Here is a 17,247-nt window from a genome sequence, read left to right as displayed (position 1 = left end):
TTAATTCGTATACTGATATTTCTACACAACACACATCCTAACAATATCTAGACACGACCACGCTCATATTAACAGTTACATTTATTCCACTTTCACACTGAACTTTGCTACTGCTGTATTGGTTCTCCGAATTAATATTTCGCAATACAGTTGTACGGGGTAGTTTTTCATAACTGCTCATACAATAGTGTTATCCACCGCTGGAAGCTACAGAGAGAATGACGATACTGTTTCGTCCATTGGTTTCATATCTAATTACGTACACCTTGTAACACACCCGGGAGTACTAATGGGTGGGGGACCCTTTAAACTGACTTCTCGTTCCGTGACCGCGTGCCCTATCCACACCACGTACGTGGTAATCCCGCGGCGGTCGTATTGTTCTGCTCCACACTGCTGCTGGCTTGCCTGAAGTTATCTATCGAAATACGCAAGCTGGTTTAGGGGAGCCACTCAACGTTAAAGCATAACACTGTCCGATGTCTGGTATGAACATCTGAGACGGTATGGAAACCACAGGTTGCACTGTTTACACTCTAAATCGTAAATGCTTATCCCAATTAACAATCTTGATGATTAACAGTCCAAATTATCATTCGGACGAGCGTAAGCGTAACCGACACGACGCAGGTGATTGTTGATGATGCGAAAGCCGAATGATCGAAGGAAAGTTCTTACGCTCGCCACACATACAGATACCCGGTAATAGTCCTCCTTGGCACTAGTAATGACATAACACTGTTTGTAAAGTTAATTTTTTAGTTCTCACTTGTACGAGCGTGCGGGTAACCGTCGCGGCGCGGCTGATTGTTGATAATGCGGAAACGCGATGATCGAACGCACGTTCTCATGCTCGCTTCAAGACACTGGCACTTGATTGCACTCTTTTATGGTAACTAATTTCTACTGATTCACATCAGTTTATTCTGAGAAGCCGAACATGGCGCGGATGATTGATACTGTGCGACAAGCAACGAGAGGATACACAAATACGTCATCGGCGGCACTGCTCATTTTTAATTACATCTTGACGCACTTTCCTTTTAATTACTTCCATATTTAATCACTTTACTGTAATAGCACTTGTAGCAACACTTCAGCCTGGATACTAACAATGCTTCTTCCATGCAGAGCTACACACTACACAACATAACAGTTCCGTGTCTCGCGCTCGACCCTCTAGACGCGGCTGCCCGCAAAGATACTCTACAACTCAACCAGCGATATGGCAGTACACTTACAACCTTCCACGAAAAAAAAAACGAATCACTACTCACTATACCAACCGACATAATACTTTCAGAACTCGTAATTGGCGGGTGACCGCTAGTGCTTGGACATTGTTGAATGTAACACAAGACAATGCCCCTGCCCGACAAAAGCACACTCTTCTCCTGAGGTTCCAGAGAACTAGCGCTGCGTAAGCGGTATCATTTACTTCGTCTTACTGCTGTCGACAGTAGCACCCCTCATAGAAGTTACGCAGTGCTATCGAAAAGTCCCCTCAAAAATGACTACATTGCTTCTCCGGTGCGCATATGTATCAAAACAGCGGAGAAAATGCACTTGATAACTTTTAAGAGAGACTAAATATCGATTTATTATGAGCAGAGCCCAGATCTTACGTAATTACGTATTCTGTCCCTTCATACGCAGTAATGATAAAAACTGAAATATGACGAATTACACTGAAAGAACTCTCATTTCAAAATTTTAAATTACATATTTGAGGTGCAATGCAATTCAAACTACAGTAGGTAATTTTAGATGTTTTAATATTATTGCGGAAGTTCCATACAGTTTCGTTAAACAGCAAGAAAGGCAAAAAGATTAAGTTTTATAATTATGTTTCTCATACTGTAATCGATCGCGTTACACTCAAAGCTAAATTGTACAAGTTAGATGTAGACAACAATGACTCGTTTCAAACGCTTCATAGTCAGTTTCGTTTAAGTAAACCATGGCACCGGTTGCGTCTTCGTTGTTGTCAAAGCTGAAAACATGAATTTCCATTCAAAGAGCTTTAAACACTGATGGTAAAATGGTCATCTGCCACACTTCTGATAAAAGTATAGGATGTAGAATCGAACCTCCAACAGAACAACATTTACGAATCAACTTACATGTTAGGAATTTCTTTGCAGAAACAGATTCTACTTACACAGCTGTAGCGACAGCCACCATCATCTAGTGTGTGTTGCGTTGGCCCAGGGAACATATCCTGGAACAAACTTCAGGTACCTCAATTTAAACATTTCACACAGAAATACGGCAACCCCAACATTACCGACAAGTCCACTCTGAAGAAGAGTTACGTGGATTCTTGTTATGTTGATAAATTAGAAAAACTCAGGGCTGACATTGGCAAATCACATACTTAGGATTCTGCTGATGAGACGACGGATTCTGTAGAACGATTCATCGCTAATGTAATTATGGGCAAGTTGAACTCTGAGGCTCAATCTACACACTACTTAATTTATTGAAAATCCTTGGAGGCAAAAGACGTTTCAACGATTCGTTAATGATGGGCTTAAGTTACTACAGCCAGATGTCGAAAAATAAGAAAAAAATTTTACTCACATACACAGATGGAGCTCAGTTTATTTTCAGAAGGCATGGAAATCACTTACGTATTTTACACAAACTTACTCCATGTTACGTATACGGCTCAGTCAGCATTCAACAGTTCCAAATCCAGTTCAGTTTCATACATCGAGAGTCACTTTATCTCCCTTCCCGACAGTATCAAGAAACTGGAGGCTTCATTTATGCCTCTCCAGGTGACTGTGGGAATATCAGAAGATGCATTTTGTAAGGTCATAGATGTATCAGGTGAATAGGGTTGTGTGGTTTCCAGGAAACTGCAATGTGTGCCGAATAAGTAAATTGGATACTCAAATCTTGTTATTTTGTATCGCTTATCTTATGGTGAAATTTTACAAGCCACTAAAGATAATATTTCTAGCACAATTAATATGCACCGTTGAATTGTGAAGTTGCGCGATCTTTTACCATTTATAAAGACACTAGTTTAGCGCCACCTCCTTCCCTCGAGTAAATTATATGATCTTCACATAATTTTTTCTTTTCCTTTAATGTAATTTTTATGTTGTTCGCAAATTGCAACATCTTCTTAACTTTTCGCACTAATTAAGACCATAGAAGAATGTCTTTTTCCGAATGTACTTCTGACCGGAAAACTGTTATGGTAACTAGACTCCAAGGTTTTTGTTAATCAGGCCTTTTTCGTTCTTGTGGCTATATTTCCATAGAAATATACATCCGCTAACACATATTTGTTTATATCTAACCGAAAAGTGAATTACCAATTTCACAGATTTACCTTTAAAAATTTTTGAATGTAACGAATTATTTTCATAAAACATTATCATCACCTATTTCACTCCCTTTGGAGTTAAATTTCAAAAAACAGTGAAACACGTACTTTTTCATTTCCAACCGAGAAGTCAAACAACAACTTTCTAACATTTAGCTTTAAAAATGCTTCCACAGAGAGCGATTTCATAAAACATTTAATCCTCTATTTCACCCCTTAAGGATTGAATTTCCAAAAACACAGAAATGCCAATTCTCTATCTGTAATCCAGAAGTCAAATAACAATTTTAATAACTGTAGCTTTAATATGATTTAGTGGTTCTTTAATAGTGCTTCATTTTTAAAAAATTCCACTCACTATTTCACCCGCATAGGGGTTAAATTTCCAAAAATGATGAAACTCGGTTTTCATTATTTCTGACCCAGAAACCGAGAACCAATTTTCGTAGGTTTAGCTTCAAACTTGACTTAATAGCGACATATTCTCAAATAAAATTCATTCCCTATTTCATCCCGTTTGGGGTGGAATTTCGAAAAATCCTTTCTTAAACGACGTCTACAGGGTAAGATCAACATCCTCCCCAAATTTGAAGTTTGTACACCTAGTGGTTTGGCCGGGAGATGATGAGTGTATCAGTGAGAACATTGCCTTTTATATACATCAATAAAACCAACAAATTGCAGGGACAGATTCCTGACTCGAACTGGAGAAGAAAGGTCCTATGAACATGAAATGGACGATGTGCACGTAACGACAACAGATCGTCCCTTCAAACAGTACAGAGCTGCACTGCATTCATGTCACAAAAGATGTTCAAAATATTCTCCATCAGGTGATGGAATAGAAGCTATTGTATTGCAGAATACATACAATTGTACATTGGATTGCACCTTGTTGGCGCGATTCACATGCCCAGAGCTTGTAGTAGAGTTCGTCTCAGTATCCTGTGGAACCCGGTCCTCCAAATCTGGTGTACCCACAGTTCACCGCCTCCCTCCATGTTCGTCTGTCTGAAAGGACAAATAATCACACAGTCGCCCAGAAAAAGTCTCGAAATATTGTGTGATGTGGTTGGTGTCCCTGAGGGTACTTGTTTTGGTACAGCCGTGGTGCTTCTATACCGTTTGCATCTGCTTGGCCGTATACAGACACCATCTCGAGGCGCTGACGACATGAATGTCGGATGACTCTGCTGCTTATACAGCCTGCAACAGACAAGGAACACATGGCACGTGGTGAGAGGAGGAGTCATTCTGCCGTGGCAACGATGCTCTTCCGGACACATGTTCATAGGACTTTTTTTCTCCTTTTCCAACCAGGAATCCGTTCGTGCAATTTGAAAGTTTTATTAATGTTTACCTTTTACGTATAGACACTGCCAGACAGAAGACTGTGCATGGCAACAGAACAGTTGGAAAACTATATTAACCGGGCATCCAGTTCCACTGTGACCTACATGCTTCAACAGGAGACACATCTGCCTCATTCCTCTGTAGCGGAGGTAAATTGATTAAGAATTCACCCAACTGCGGCTGCTAGGACCCAGCGTCCTGCCTGCCCGGCCGGCTAAAGGGAGGAACGCATTGTGCGTATTGCCGGCGGGAAGCTGATCGTACGTTCCAGCACGCACAGAACGTGTCTTCAATAATACTCTTTATAAAATCTTTATCACGCTGTGCCGTCACAGTGGCTGTAGCTTCTGATTACCACGAAAGAGAACATCAGACCTGCTCCATCCTCTCTGTTCCAAGTTTACCCTGGGCAGAAAGAAATTAATTTATAAAACTAATGAGAACTTTTACATTTGTGATTAGAAAATTTTTTAACTTGAGATTTACACTACCTATGTACAGGGTGTTACAAAAAGGTACGGCCAAACTTTCAGGAAACATTCCTCACACACAAAGAAAGAAAATATGTTATGTGGACATGTGTCCGGAAACGCTTACTTTCCATGTTAGAGCTAATTTTATTACTTCTCTTCAAATCACATTAATCATGGAATGGAAACACACAGCAACAGAAAGAACCAGCGTGACTTCAAACACTTTGTTACAGGAAATGTTCAAAATGTCCTCCGTTAGCGAGGATACACCCATCCACCCTCCGTCGCATGGAATCCCCGATGCGCTGATGCAGCCCTGGAGAATGGCGTATTGTATCACAGCCGTCCACAATACGAGCACGAAGAGTCGCTACATTTGGTGCCGGGGTTGCGTAGACAAGAGCTTTCAAGTGCCCCCATAAATGAAAGTTAAGAGGGTTGAGGTCAGGAGAGCGTGGAGGCTATGGAATTGGTCCGCCTCTACCAATCCATCGGTCACCGAATCTGTTGTTGAGAAGCGTACGAACACTTCCGACTGAAATATGCAGGAGCTCCATCGTGCATGAACCACATGTTGAGTCGAACTTGTAAAGGCACATGTTCTAGCAGCACAGGTAGAGTATCCCGTATGAAATCATGATAACGTGCTCCATTGGAAGAACTTGGGGCCCAATCAAGACATAACCAACAATGCCTGCCCAAACGTTCACAGAAAATGTCAATGTCAACACAACCACCGAAGTCAACATTACCTTCCTTCACTTGGGCCAACTGGCGGTGAATCGAGGAAGTACAGTACATACTGACGAAACTAAAATGAGCTCTGACATGGAAATTAAGCGTTTCCGGACACGTGTCCACATAGCATCTTTTCTTTATTTGTGTGTGAGGAATGTTTCCTGAAAGTTTGGCCGTACCTTTTTGTAACACCCTGTATGTACCTGCAAACTATTAATATTTCCTGAACATCGGCGAAATAAGTTTTAAGGTACATGCAATAAAGAGCCGAAGAAACTGGTACACCTGCCTAAAATCTTGAGGGCAACAGTGATCACGCAGAAGTGACGCAACACGACGTGGCATGGACTCGACTAATGGCTGGAGTAGTGCTTGAGGGAACTGACACGGTGAATCCTGCAGGGCTGTCCATAAATCCGTAAGAGTGCGAGGGGTGGAGATCCCTTCTGAACAGTACGTTCCAAGGCATCCCAGATATGATCAAAAATATTCATATCTGGGGAGTTTGTTGGCCAAAGGAAGTGTTTAAACTCAAAAGAGTGTTGCTGGAGCCACTCTGTAGCAATTCTGGACATATGGGGTGTCGCATTGTCCTTCTGGAAATGCCTAAGTCCGTCGTAATACACAATGGACATGAACGGATGCAGGTGATCACACAGTATGCTTAAGTACGCGCCACCTGTCAGAGTCGCATCTAGACGTATGACGGGTCCCATATCATTCCAACAGCACACGCCCCACGCCATTACAGAGTCTCCACCAGCTTGGACAGTCCCCTGCTCTACGCAGGGTCCATGGATTCATGAGATTGTCTCCATACCTGTACACGTCCATCAGCTCGATACAGTTTGAAACGAGACACGTCCGACCAGGCAATATGTTTCCAGCCATCAACTGTAAAATGTTGGTGTTGATGGGCCCAGGTGAAGCATAAAGCTTTGTGTCGTGCAGTCATCGAGAGTAGACAAGTGAACCTTCGGCTCTGAAAGCCCATGTCGATGATGTTTCGTTGAATGGTTCGCACCCTGACACTTGCTGATGGCCTAGCATTGAAATCAGCAGTAATTTGCGGAAGGGTTGGACTTCAGTCACGTTGAACGATACTCTTCAGCTGTCGTTGCTCCTGTTCTTGCAGGATCTTCATCCGGCCGCAGTGATGACGGCAATTTGATGTTTTACCAGATTCCTGATATTCACGGGACACTCGTGGAATGGTGTATGGGAAAATCTCTACTTCATCGGTACCTCGGAAATGCTATATCCCATCGCTCATGCGCCGACTATAACACCACGTTCAAAATTCCTTCAATCTTGATAACCTGGCATTGTAGTACCAGTAGCCGGTACAACAACTGCGCCAGATACTTGTTGCCTTACGTAGGCGTTGCCGACCGCAGCACCGTATTGTGCCTGTTTGCATATCCTGTATTTGAACACGCCTGCCTATACGAGTTTCTTTGGCGCTTCAGTGTATATACTCTTATCTGTAAGGGCGCTGTACCTGCAGAGCATACATGTTTGATAGTGCCTGCGAAAGGGTTAACCTGGATGTCTGGCTAGCCTACCGGTGATCTTATATCTTCTAGCGAAAAATAAGTAAAATTTTGGATTTTACATATAATTTCTTCATTACATATATACTTACGCAATTCACCAATATTGTTTGCATATTCCTGAACGTACACTACTGGCCATTAAAATTGCTACACCAATAAGAAATGCAGATGATAACGGGTATTCATGGGACAAATATATTATGCTATAATTGACATTCGATCACATTTACACGCAATTTGGGTGCATACATCCTGAGAAATCAGTCCCCAGAACAACTACCTCTAGCCGTAATAACGGCCCATGCAGCTTCAACACGATACCACAGTTCATCAAGAAGGATGACTAGCGTATTGTGACGAGCCAGTTGCTCGTCCACCACTGGCCGGACGTTTCCGATTGGTGAGAGATTTGGAGAATGTGCTGGCCAGGGCAGCAGTCGATCAATTTCTTCATCCAGAAAGGCCCGTACAGGACCTGCAAAATGCGGTCGTGCATTATCCTACTGAAATGTAGGGTTTCGCAGGGATCGAATGAAGGGTGGAGCCACGGGTCGTAACACATGTGAAATGTAACGTCTACTGTTCAGCGTGCCGTCAATACGAACAAGAGGTGAACGAGACGTGTAACCAATGGCACCCCATACCATCACGCCGGGTGTCGCCAAACACGGATGCGATCATCATGATGCTGTAAACAGAACCTGGATTTATCCGAAAAAATGACGTTTTGCCATTCGTGCACCCAGGTTCGTCCTTGAGTGCACCATCGCAGGGGCTCCTGTCTGTGATGCAGCATCAAGGGTAACCGCAGCCACGGTCTCCAAGCTGATAGTCTATGCTGCTGCAAACGTCGTCGAACCGTTCGTGCAGATGGTTGTTGTCTTGGAAACCTCCCCACCTGTTGACTCAGGGATCGAGACGTGGCTGCACGATCCGTTACAGCCATGCGGATAAGATTCCTGTCATCTCGACTGCTAGTGATACGAGGCCGTTGGGATCCAGCACGGCGTTCCGTATTACCCTCCTGAACCCACCGATTCCATATTGTGCTAACAGTCATTGGATCTCGACCAATGCGAGCAGCAATGTCGCGATTCGATAAACCGCAATCGCGATAGGCGATCCTTACACGAGGCATCAGAACAACGTTTCACCAGGCAACGCCGGTCAACTGCTGTTTGTGTATGAGAAATCGGTTGGAAACTTTCCTCATGTCAGCACGTTGTAGGTGTCGCCACTGGCGCCAACATTGTGTGAATGCTCTGAAAAGCAAATCGTTTGCATATCAGAGCATCTTCTTCCTGTCGGTTAAATTTCGCGTCTGTAGCACGTCAGCTTCGTGGTGTGGCAGTTTTAATGGCCAGCAGTGTGTATTTACATCTACATCTACATCTACATTTATACTCCGCAAGCCACCCAACGGTGTGTGGCGGAGGGCACTTTACGTGCCACTGTCATTACCTCCCTTTCCTGTTCCAGTCGCGTATGGTTCGCGGGAAGAACGACCGTCTGAAAGCCTCCGTGCGCGCTCTAATCTCTCTAATTTTACATTCGTGATCTCCTCGGGAGGTATAAGTAGGGGGAAGCAATATATTCGATACCTCATCCAGAAACGCACCCTCTCGAAACCTGGCGAGCAAGCTACACCGCGATGCAGAGCGCCTCTCCTGCAGAGTCTGCCACTTGAGTTTATTAAACATCTCCGTAACGCTATCACGGATACCAAATAACCCTGTGACGAAACGCGCCGCTCTTCTTTGGATCTCTCTATCTCCTCCGTCAGACCGATCTGGTATGGATCCCACACTGATGAGCAATGCTCAAGTATAGGTCGAACGAGTGTTTTGTAAGCCACCTCCTTTGTTGATGGACTACATTTTCTAAGCAGTCTCCCAATGAATCTCAACGTGGTACCCGCCTTACCAACAATTAATTTTATATGATCATTCCACTTCAAATCGTTCCGCACGCATACTTCCAGATATTTTACAGAAGTAACTGCTACCAGTGTTTGTTCCGCTATCATATAATCATACAATAAAGGATCCTTCTTTATGTAATTCAACAATATTGTTTACGTATTCATGTACATATGTCATGTATAGTTCAATATTGTATAAAATCCGTGCGGTAATTATGAGAATACCTTCTGTCTGCAGTAAAGGATTGATACAACGAGTACGGGAAGGAGAGATTTTGTAAAAGGACTATAGAAACAAACAGGTGTCCTCCAATTGTGGCCAGGTGGAGCTATCGGTGCAGGCGGTGCGCGGCGACTCGCAGGCGTTGACGGTGCGGGTGGTGGTGGCGGCCCTGGAGCGCCTGGTGGCGGTGTCGGAGTGCGTGGTGCAGGGCTACGCCGGCGTGGGCCCGCAGCTGGTGGTGGTGGTGACCGCGCGCACGCCCGGCCGCGCGCCGTCGCACCTGCAGCTGGAGGCGTGCGCCGCCGAGGCGCGCAAGCTGTCTGCGCTGGTGCGCGCGCGCAGCCCGCGCCTCGCCGCGCAGCTGCCACTCAGTCTGCTGCTCGCCGCGGAGGACGTGACGGCCGCGCCGGAGACATCCTCCGCGCCGAAGCCTGCCGGAGCCGGCGCCTGGCTCCTCGCCTTCGCTGTCACGCTATGCCTCTCTAGAGGCTGCACCAGGCTACATACACATCAGGCGTCAGTGGATTAACTGAACCACAGAAGAACACACCGAAGTATCGTTCCCGTTCTAGCGTGGGAGTACTCTGCATTTTACCCGGGAACCGAAAGTGTGATCTGTATTTGTACTCTTTGAAGCACCATAAGGTTTACTGTGGCGCGTGCAAAGTTTAGCTGTGTCTTCCCTCCTCACTCCTTATGAAAAGGTGTGTTAGAGACATGATTTCTGGACTTCTTCACAGTCCTGGGTGGCTTCTGATGGAATACCATTCAGCAGTTTCGTTACGCCGCTGGATAATATGCAAAATACTAATTTTATTCACAGTTGACTGGTTTTCGAGCTCTGGCAACAAAAAAGAATCACAGGCAGCAGAGATTCATTGCTGGAGAGAACCACGTGCCAGGATTATTTCCTGTGGGGTAGCATCCAAGTACTTGCAATTCCCAGTCACAAGTGCATTGAAAAGTATACTCAGGATTTAAGGGAGAGAAGGGGTAGCTCATATAAGTTCTGCAATAAATGGCGAAACACCATTGAGGTTTTTAGACACGTGACTCTGGCTTTCACTTACTAGTAGTCCATATCCTTCACATGTTGTGGGTTTATTCGGCCGATACTCAATTTATGTATCTGCCATTCTCGTGGAGCAGGATGCGATCTCGGTTTGCAAGGATCTTTGCCTTGTCGAGTGTGGGGTGACAGTCTCTCACTGAGTACGCCCTCGCACACGCACCACCCTTTTCCTGATTCTGTCAAGGAATTTTACTGGCAAAATATCTTGGAGGTGAATCTGCTGTAGTCGAACCGTCGACTCGCAAATGAGCGTCGATTTGATTTTGCTTTTGTTCCATCTCGCTTTCTCGCAATGGGGAGAGTTCAGAAGTTTCTAGTTCCGATTTTGTCATTTTATCTTAGCATCATATTCCGGAATACATCATTCGTCACTTGTGGTATAGTGGCATAAGAGGTCCGACTCCCTTGCAGGTCGTCATTACATATTCTTCCCCTTATCTTTTCCCTGAGTCGGTATTTCGCCCCATTTCTGCGCACTTTTACATCCAGTCAAATTCCGTGTTAAAGTTTCATGAACGCTAAACAAGTTCAAATTTTTCTCGCTGCTCATCCTTCCCGTCAATGGATGACCTTACCTCACCAGACACGACACTCGATCTGTAACGGCATTCATTTGCGACGTGGAGGACCTGCCCATATTTGTATTCCACTTCGCCTCGGACAGCTGCAAAGGACTTGTGCCATCTCAACACTTGATCTCGTGTAGGAAGCTTTCACTAATGGTAAATACATTATGGTAGCTGTACTTTTATGGCTGCGTGTGGTATCAAAGGAAGGGTAGACACATACACAAAAATCTTTCATAAAGCATCCAAAACGACTGTGGATAGATTATGTGTCTGAAAAATGTGTCAAATTCAAAACAATGTTTCTTACGAAGTCAAAAATGTTTCAACAGTTTTTAGCTCAGAATGTGCTGTACAACACTTTTTACTGTCCTCTCTTTTCCCCTCTGCCTTCCCTGTTCCGGGGATTACAGATCCTCACACAATAACCAAAGGAATCGCCGAATCACTCTCTTTGTAAGAAACAGTGCAAATAATTACAACTTCAATTAAGATCTCATACTACGATAGGCAAACTTGTGAGTCCACTTTTCCTCCACTTGACCGTCACCTACTAGAAACACAACACCCACCAGGAATTTCATACCATTGCAACCATGCCTTCATGTCTTTGCACCTAGGTTAAGACATCGAATAGTGACATACGAAACTTAGAGCCTTTTACCTTTGAGAAAAATTCCCCGTGCTGTTATGAACGAATTCCTTCAACAGCAATCAGATATGCTAAACGCTCACCCAGCAACCGTCCTTAGTTGCAGCTCTAGCCGTTCTCGAATTGTCAGGCGACTACGTGAGCCAACACAGCTACCGACGAAAGCATTATGAAGCTACAACTACGGCAATAAAACTGTTCAAATTCTGTCATAATATGTCGTTCCAAGACTGATTTTACATTATTTATGTACATTCCCTTTCCGGTCAAAGCTATCACAACACTAGGCCTACAATTTTATTGGGATTTGAAGTGCGGAACTATGAGAAATCACTGCCAAGGACAATTTAGTTTTAGAGGAAGTTATTTAATACTTTTACCAGTAGAGAGGAGTAAAAATACTTTTCTCATTTAACGTAGTGGTCACTGGAGGCAACTTTTTGCATCGTTAAGCAGAAGATCTCAGAAAATGTTAATGACAGCGGTTTTTAACTTCTGCCATTGAAGTAATGTCTAATGATTTCAAACAACCTCCCTTCCTGCCTAACAAAGAGCACATCACAGTAGTAGTGAAGAACCTTCCGTTGGTGGTTGTTACCAATGATAGCATTGTGATTTTGTGTGCCAAAGATGTTATGTTGTATTTTCTCTTGGTGTCAATATTTGTTTATGCATACACATACGGATGATTTTGTATTTTCTGTAAGTTTCCATTTTCTAGTCCCCCTTCCTTCAAAGATTGTGTAGTATGTTATGAATATTAATTTCTAAAGTATAAACTTGTTAGCGATGTTAATATTTTTGTACAGGAACATTTTATGCTTTGAGATCTTTACGTTTTGCTGAAAATACAATTTTTGATAAATATATGCATTTTGTACAGAAGAGTTTTATACACATTTTCCTGTAACGTATTTTTATTCAAAATATTATGTACTGTATCGTATTTAATTGTGAGCTTTTAATTGCTACCCATCGATTTATGACGAAAACATGTACTGCGTCACTGAAAGGGTCTTCTTTCTTCCTTATTCTATTATCAGACAAATAACTGGTTTGTGAACAATAAATTTGCTAACTTCCAGCGAATCATACCGCACAATTACCTCATGTTATTGTTCGTAACTGATGTATCAAAGTTATAGGTTTACCAAAAAGTCTTTCACAGTTGTAGATCTAATATGATACATCGTAGACTTCCTTCTTTTCCTTGTCGTTACGACGGACTCGAAGTCTCCTTCCCTTGAGGAATTAGCATACCACCAATTAAAGTCCTTCTACGTTTATTAACATGCGCGACTCCCATACAGGAGAAGGTTCCAACCACTACTTTACTAGAACGAAACGTACACATCATGAAGGTCCGCAAATTAAACATCGATGGCAAACATTCGCCTTAATGTCTTTGATACGCCTCGTTATTCATGTACAGAGATGAAGAATACCAAGACTTATGGAACACCAAAGCTCTTTGGTTTTATATCCGAGTAATTCCTTGAAATTTAGAACAAAAATTTGAAATCAATGTCTTGTTACTTATTTTTCTTGTGCCTTTTTCCCGCATTGCCTCAGATTCCGTGTGATTTTGAACGGATTTGAAATGGTTAATTTAAGGGTATTCGAATACCCTCCTTTCAACACCCCATTATCCCCGTGGATGGCACAAGTGTAACAAAACCGTTAGCGCATAGTGTTATTCATGTAAAATTGAACGAAAGTTTCCAAAATGTATGCGAAGTGTTTAACAGAGGCAGGAATAGGGTATTTCTTTGCTTTCCTGAACGTAAATTAGATTCATAAACACTACAGCGTGATCGTTAACCATATTATACAGAAAACTTTCACTGTTCGTGTTTTAATTTAGGGTACAAGTTCCTTTCGTAAGCACCGCTGTCCGGAGTTTCTCCAGACACGTCTTCCGCCTGGAATCTCATTGACTGGATTAGAATTATTCTAAGTAATGAGTCCTGCTTCAAATTTAGCCACGATGGCCAGGGAAAACGTGTTTGGAGACGCCCCAAAACGCGATGGATACAAACTGAGTATACGGCCTGACAACCAGGATCGGTGATTTGGGGTGCCATTTGTTGTCATAGCAGGACCCCTTCGGTTGTCACCCACGGCACTCTCATAGCACAGCGGTACGTTGACGATATTCTATAATCCACTTTTTTGCCCTTCATAGCAAGCCATCCTGGGCTCACATTTCAGCAAGATAACGCCTGCCCGCACATAGTGAGAGTTTCCACTGCTTTTCTTCGTTCTTGCCAGCAAGGTGGCTGGGTCTCTCCATAACTGAGAGCGTTTGGTCCATTATAAGCAGGGCCTCCAAGCATCTCGTGATTTTCACGATTTAACGCGCCATTTGGATAGCATTTAGCACGGTATCCATCAGGACATGCAACAACTCTGTCAGCCAATGGCAAGCCGAATAATTGCTTGGATAAATGCCAGAGGTGGACCAACGCTCAATTTGCGAAGCTCTTTCTCTTGAATAAATCATGCAGTTTTCCTGAAATTGTAAACATTTATTTGACTGTACATAAACATTAGTACAGCACATCTAACGATTTCCGTCGCATTCGGTTAATTCCTTCGTGGAGCTTTTTTTTCTTTTTTTTTTCTTAGAGTGTGTAATTAAATCGTTTGACATGACCAGATATGCTCACATCATCGAATTGAAATCTTGGAGTTTTACAGTTTCAAAAAATTATCCGTTCATATAGACAAAGAGGATTAAGGTGTCTTAAGCGAAAGCTGAGACGCGATAAAAGTGTAGTGTACTTTGCAAGAAGTCTCTGGACTTCATTCTACAACTCAGCAGAAAAATTTCAATGTTTAAACTAAATCGCCGTTGAGGTTTCCTTTAAACTACTTTTAAACGACAGTTGCTCAACAAAATAGCAAGACATATTTTTATTGTTCCACCTTCTGGATCATCTGTTGTCACGCTAGTGCAAATAAGTAACTTTATACTGTTGCATAGCGTCGAACAGTGTCACAAATCACTGCCTTACGTACTTTTTTAGTAGTTATAGACTTCTCCTGAGACGTGTTGTTTAACGGCACAATCTGAATTATGTTGCAGTAACCACGATTTCCATTTACACTCCTGGAAATTGAAATAAGAACACCGTGAATTCATTGTCCCAGGAAGGGGAAACTTTATTGACACATTCCTGGGGTCAGATACATCACATGATCACACTGACAGAACCACAGGCACATAGACACAGGCAACAGAGCATGCACAATGTCGGCACTACTACAGTGTATATCCACCTTTCGCAGCAATGCAGGCTGCTATTCTCCCATGGAGACGATCGTAGAGATGCTGGATGTAGTCCTGTGGAACGGCTTGCCATGCCATTTCCACCTGGCGCCTCAGTTGGACCAGCGTTCGTGCTGGACGTGCAGACCGCGTGAGACGACGCTTCATCCAGACCCAAACATGCTCAATGGGGGACAGATCCGGAGATCTTGCTGGCCAGGGTAGTTGACTTACACCTTCTAGAGCACGTTGGGTGGCACGGGATACATGCGGACGTGCATTGTCCTGTTGGAACAGCAAGTTCCCTTGCCGGTCTAGGAATGGTAGAACGATGGGTTCGATGACGGTTTGGATGTACCGTGCACTATTCAGTGTCCCCTCGACGATCACCAGTGGTGTACGGCCAGTGTAGGAGATCGCTCCCCACACCATGATGCCGGGTGTTGGCCCTGTGTGCCTCGGTCGTATGCAGTCCTGATTGTGGCGCTCACCTGCACGGCGCCAAACACGCATACGACCATCATTGGCACCAAGGCAGAAGCGACTCTCATCGCTGAAGACGACACGTCTCCATTCGTCCCTCCATTCACGCCTGTCGCGACACCACTGGAGGCGGGCTGCACGATGTTGGGGCGTGAGCGGAAGACGGCCTAACGGTGTGCGGGACCGTAGCCCAGCTTCATGGAGACGGTTGCGAATGGTCCTCGCCGATACCCCAGGAGCAACAGTGTCCCTAATTTGCTGGGAAGTGGCGGTGCGGTCCCCTACGGCACTGCGTAGGATCCTACGGTCTGGCGTGCATCCGTGCGTCGCTGCGGTCCGGTCCCAGGTTGACGGGCACGTGCACCTTCCGCCGACCACTGGCGACAACATCGATGTACTGTGGAGACCTCACGCCCCACGTGTTGAGCAATTCGGCGGTACGTCCACCCGGCCTCCCGCATGCCCACTATACGCCCTCGCTCAAAGTCCGTCAACTGCACATACGGTTCACGTCCACGCTGTCGCGGCATGCTACCAGTGTTAAAGACTGCGATGGAGCTCCGTATGCCACGGCAAACTGGCTGACACTGACGGCGGCGGTGCACAAATGCTGTGCAGCTAGCGCCATTCGACGGCCAACACCGCGGTTCCTGGTGTGTCCACTGTGCCGTGCGTGTGATCATTGCTTGTACAGCCCTCTCGCAGTGTCCGGAGCAAGTATGGTGGGTCTGACACACCGGTGTCAATGTGTTCTTTTTTCCATTTCCAGGAGTGTATATGAAGCGTAAACGCCAGCTCGTGCAGACAGTTAGAAAGCACTACAAACGCTGCTGAAGACATTTGCGACTAAATTCTGTGACGCTAAAATTGAATTACAGGGCAAATCACAAAGTCAATTTCAAACTTTTCTTGCTTCCAAACTATAAAAGACAGAAACACAATTCAAACGTTGCTGGAAAGGGAGAGGTTCAAATTTTTATGCATTCAATGTGAGCGCCGTGTCTTATACGACAAATATCAAAACGGTGGCTCATTTTCTCCCATACACACGAAGCAGCTGGTCTCTCGTTATCGAATTCACAGCTGGAACAATGCGATGCTGAATACCTCTAAGTACGTCCGACGTTACCTGAATGACAACATTCCAGGACGTTGCATTGGAAGAGGCGGAGCAGAAGATGAACTTCATCGCCCGTGGTTTCCCAGGTCTCCAGAATCTTACATCTTATGGCTTTTATCTGTGGAGTTACGTAAAAGACATCGTTTCTATCTCCCCTATGCCTGACACTCATTACACTCATGAAAGTCTGCGACTTCGCATTGTAGTAGCTGTGAATTCGATAACAAGAGACCAGTTGCTTCGTGTGGGGTAGGAAATGAGCCACCGTTTTCATATTTGCCGTGTAACAGACGGTGCTCGCATTGAATGCATAAAAATTTAAACTTTTCTATTTCCAGGAACGTTGGAAATGTGTTTCTAGTTTTTGTAGTTTGGAAGAAATAAATGTTTGAAATCTGTTCCTTCTTTTTGAATAGTCCTGTATTACGGAAAATGGATGTAAAGGACAATTGGAAGAAATGTCAGTCTGCTCAGGAAAG

The 17,247-nt window shown here is 44.2% G+C and overlaps 1 protein-coding gene across 1 annotated transcript in view; it reads left to right on the top strand.

The window, feature by feature from the left end:
* The window catches only part of LOC124775137 (reversion-inducing cysteine-rich protein with Kazal motifs-like), a 370,434-nt gene extending 357,671 nt beyond the window's left edge, over positions 1-12,763 (top strand). Inside the window, exon 15 of the mRNA XM_047249977.1 lies at positions 9,705-12,763. Coding sequence (XP_047105933.1) covers positions 9,705-10,133 — 429 coding nt within the window. The 3' untranslated portion in view covers positions 10,134-12,763. The remainder of the gene's footprint in view (positions 1-9,704) is intronic.
* The last annotated feature ends 4,484 nt before the right edge of the window (positions 12,764-17,247 follow it).

The sequence above is a fragment of the Schistocerca piceifrons genome, chromosome 2 (assembly GCF_021461385.2).
Source record: "Schistocerca piceifrons isolate TAMUIC-IGC-003096 chromosome 2, iqSchPice1.1, whole genome shotgun sequence".
Lineage (NCBI taxonomy): Eukaryota > Metazoa > Arthropoda > Insecta > Orthoptera > Acrididae > Schistocerca > Schistocerca piceifrons.
The sequence above is the reverse complement of the archived record's forward strand: the minus strand, read 5'-3'. Positions and strand labels throughout refer to the sequence as shown.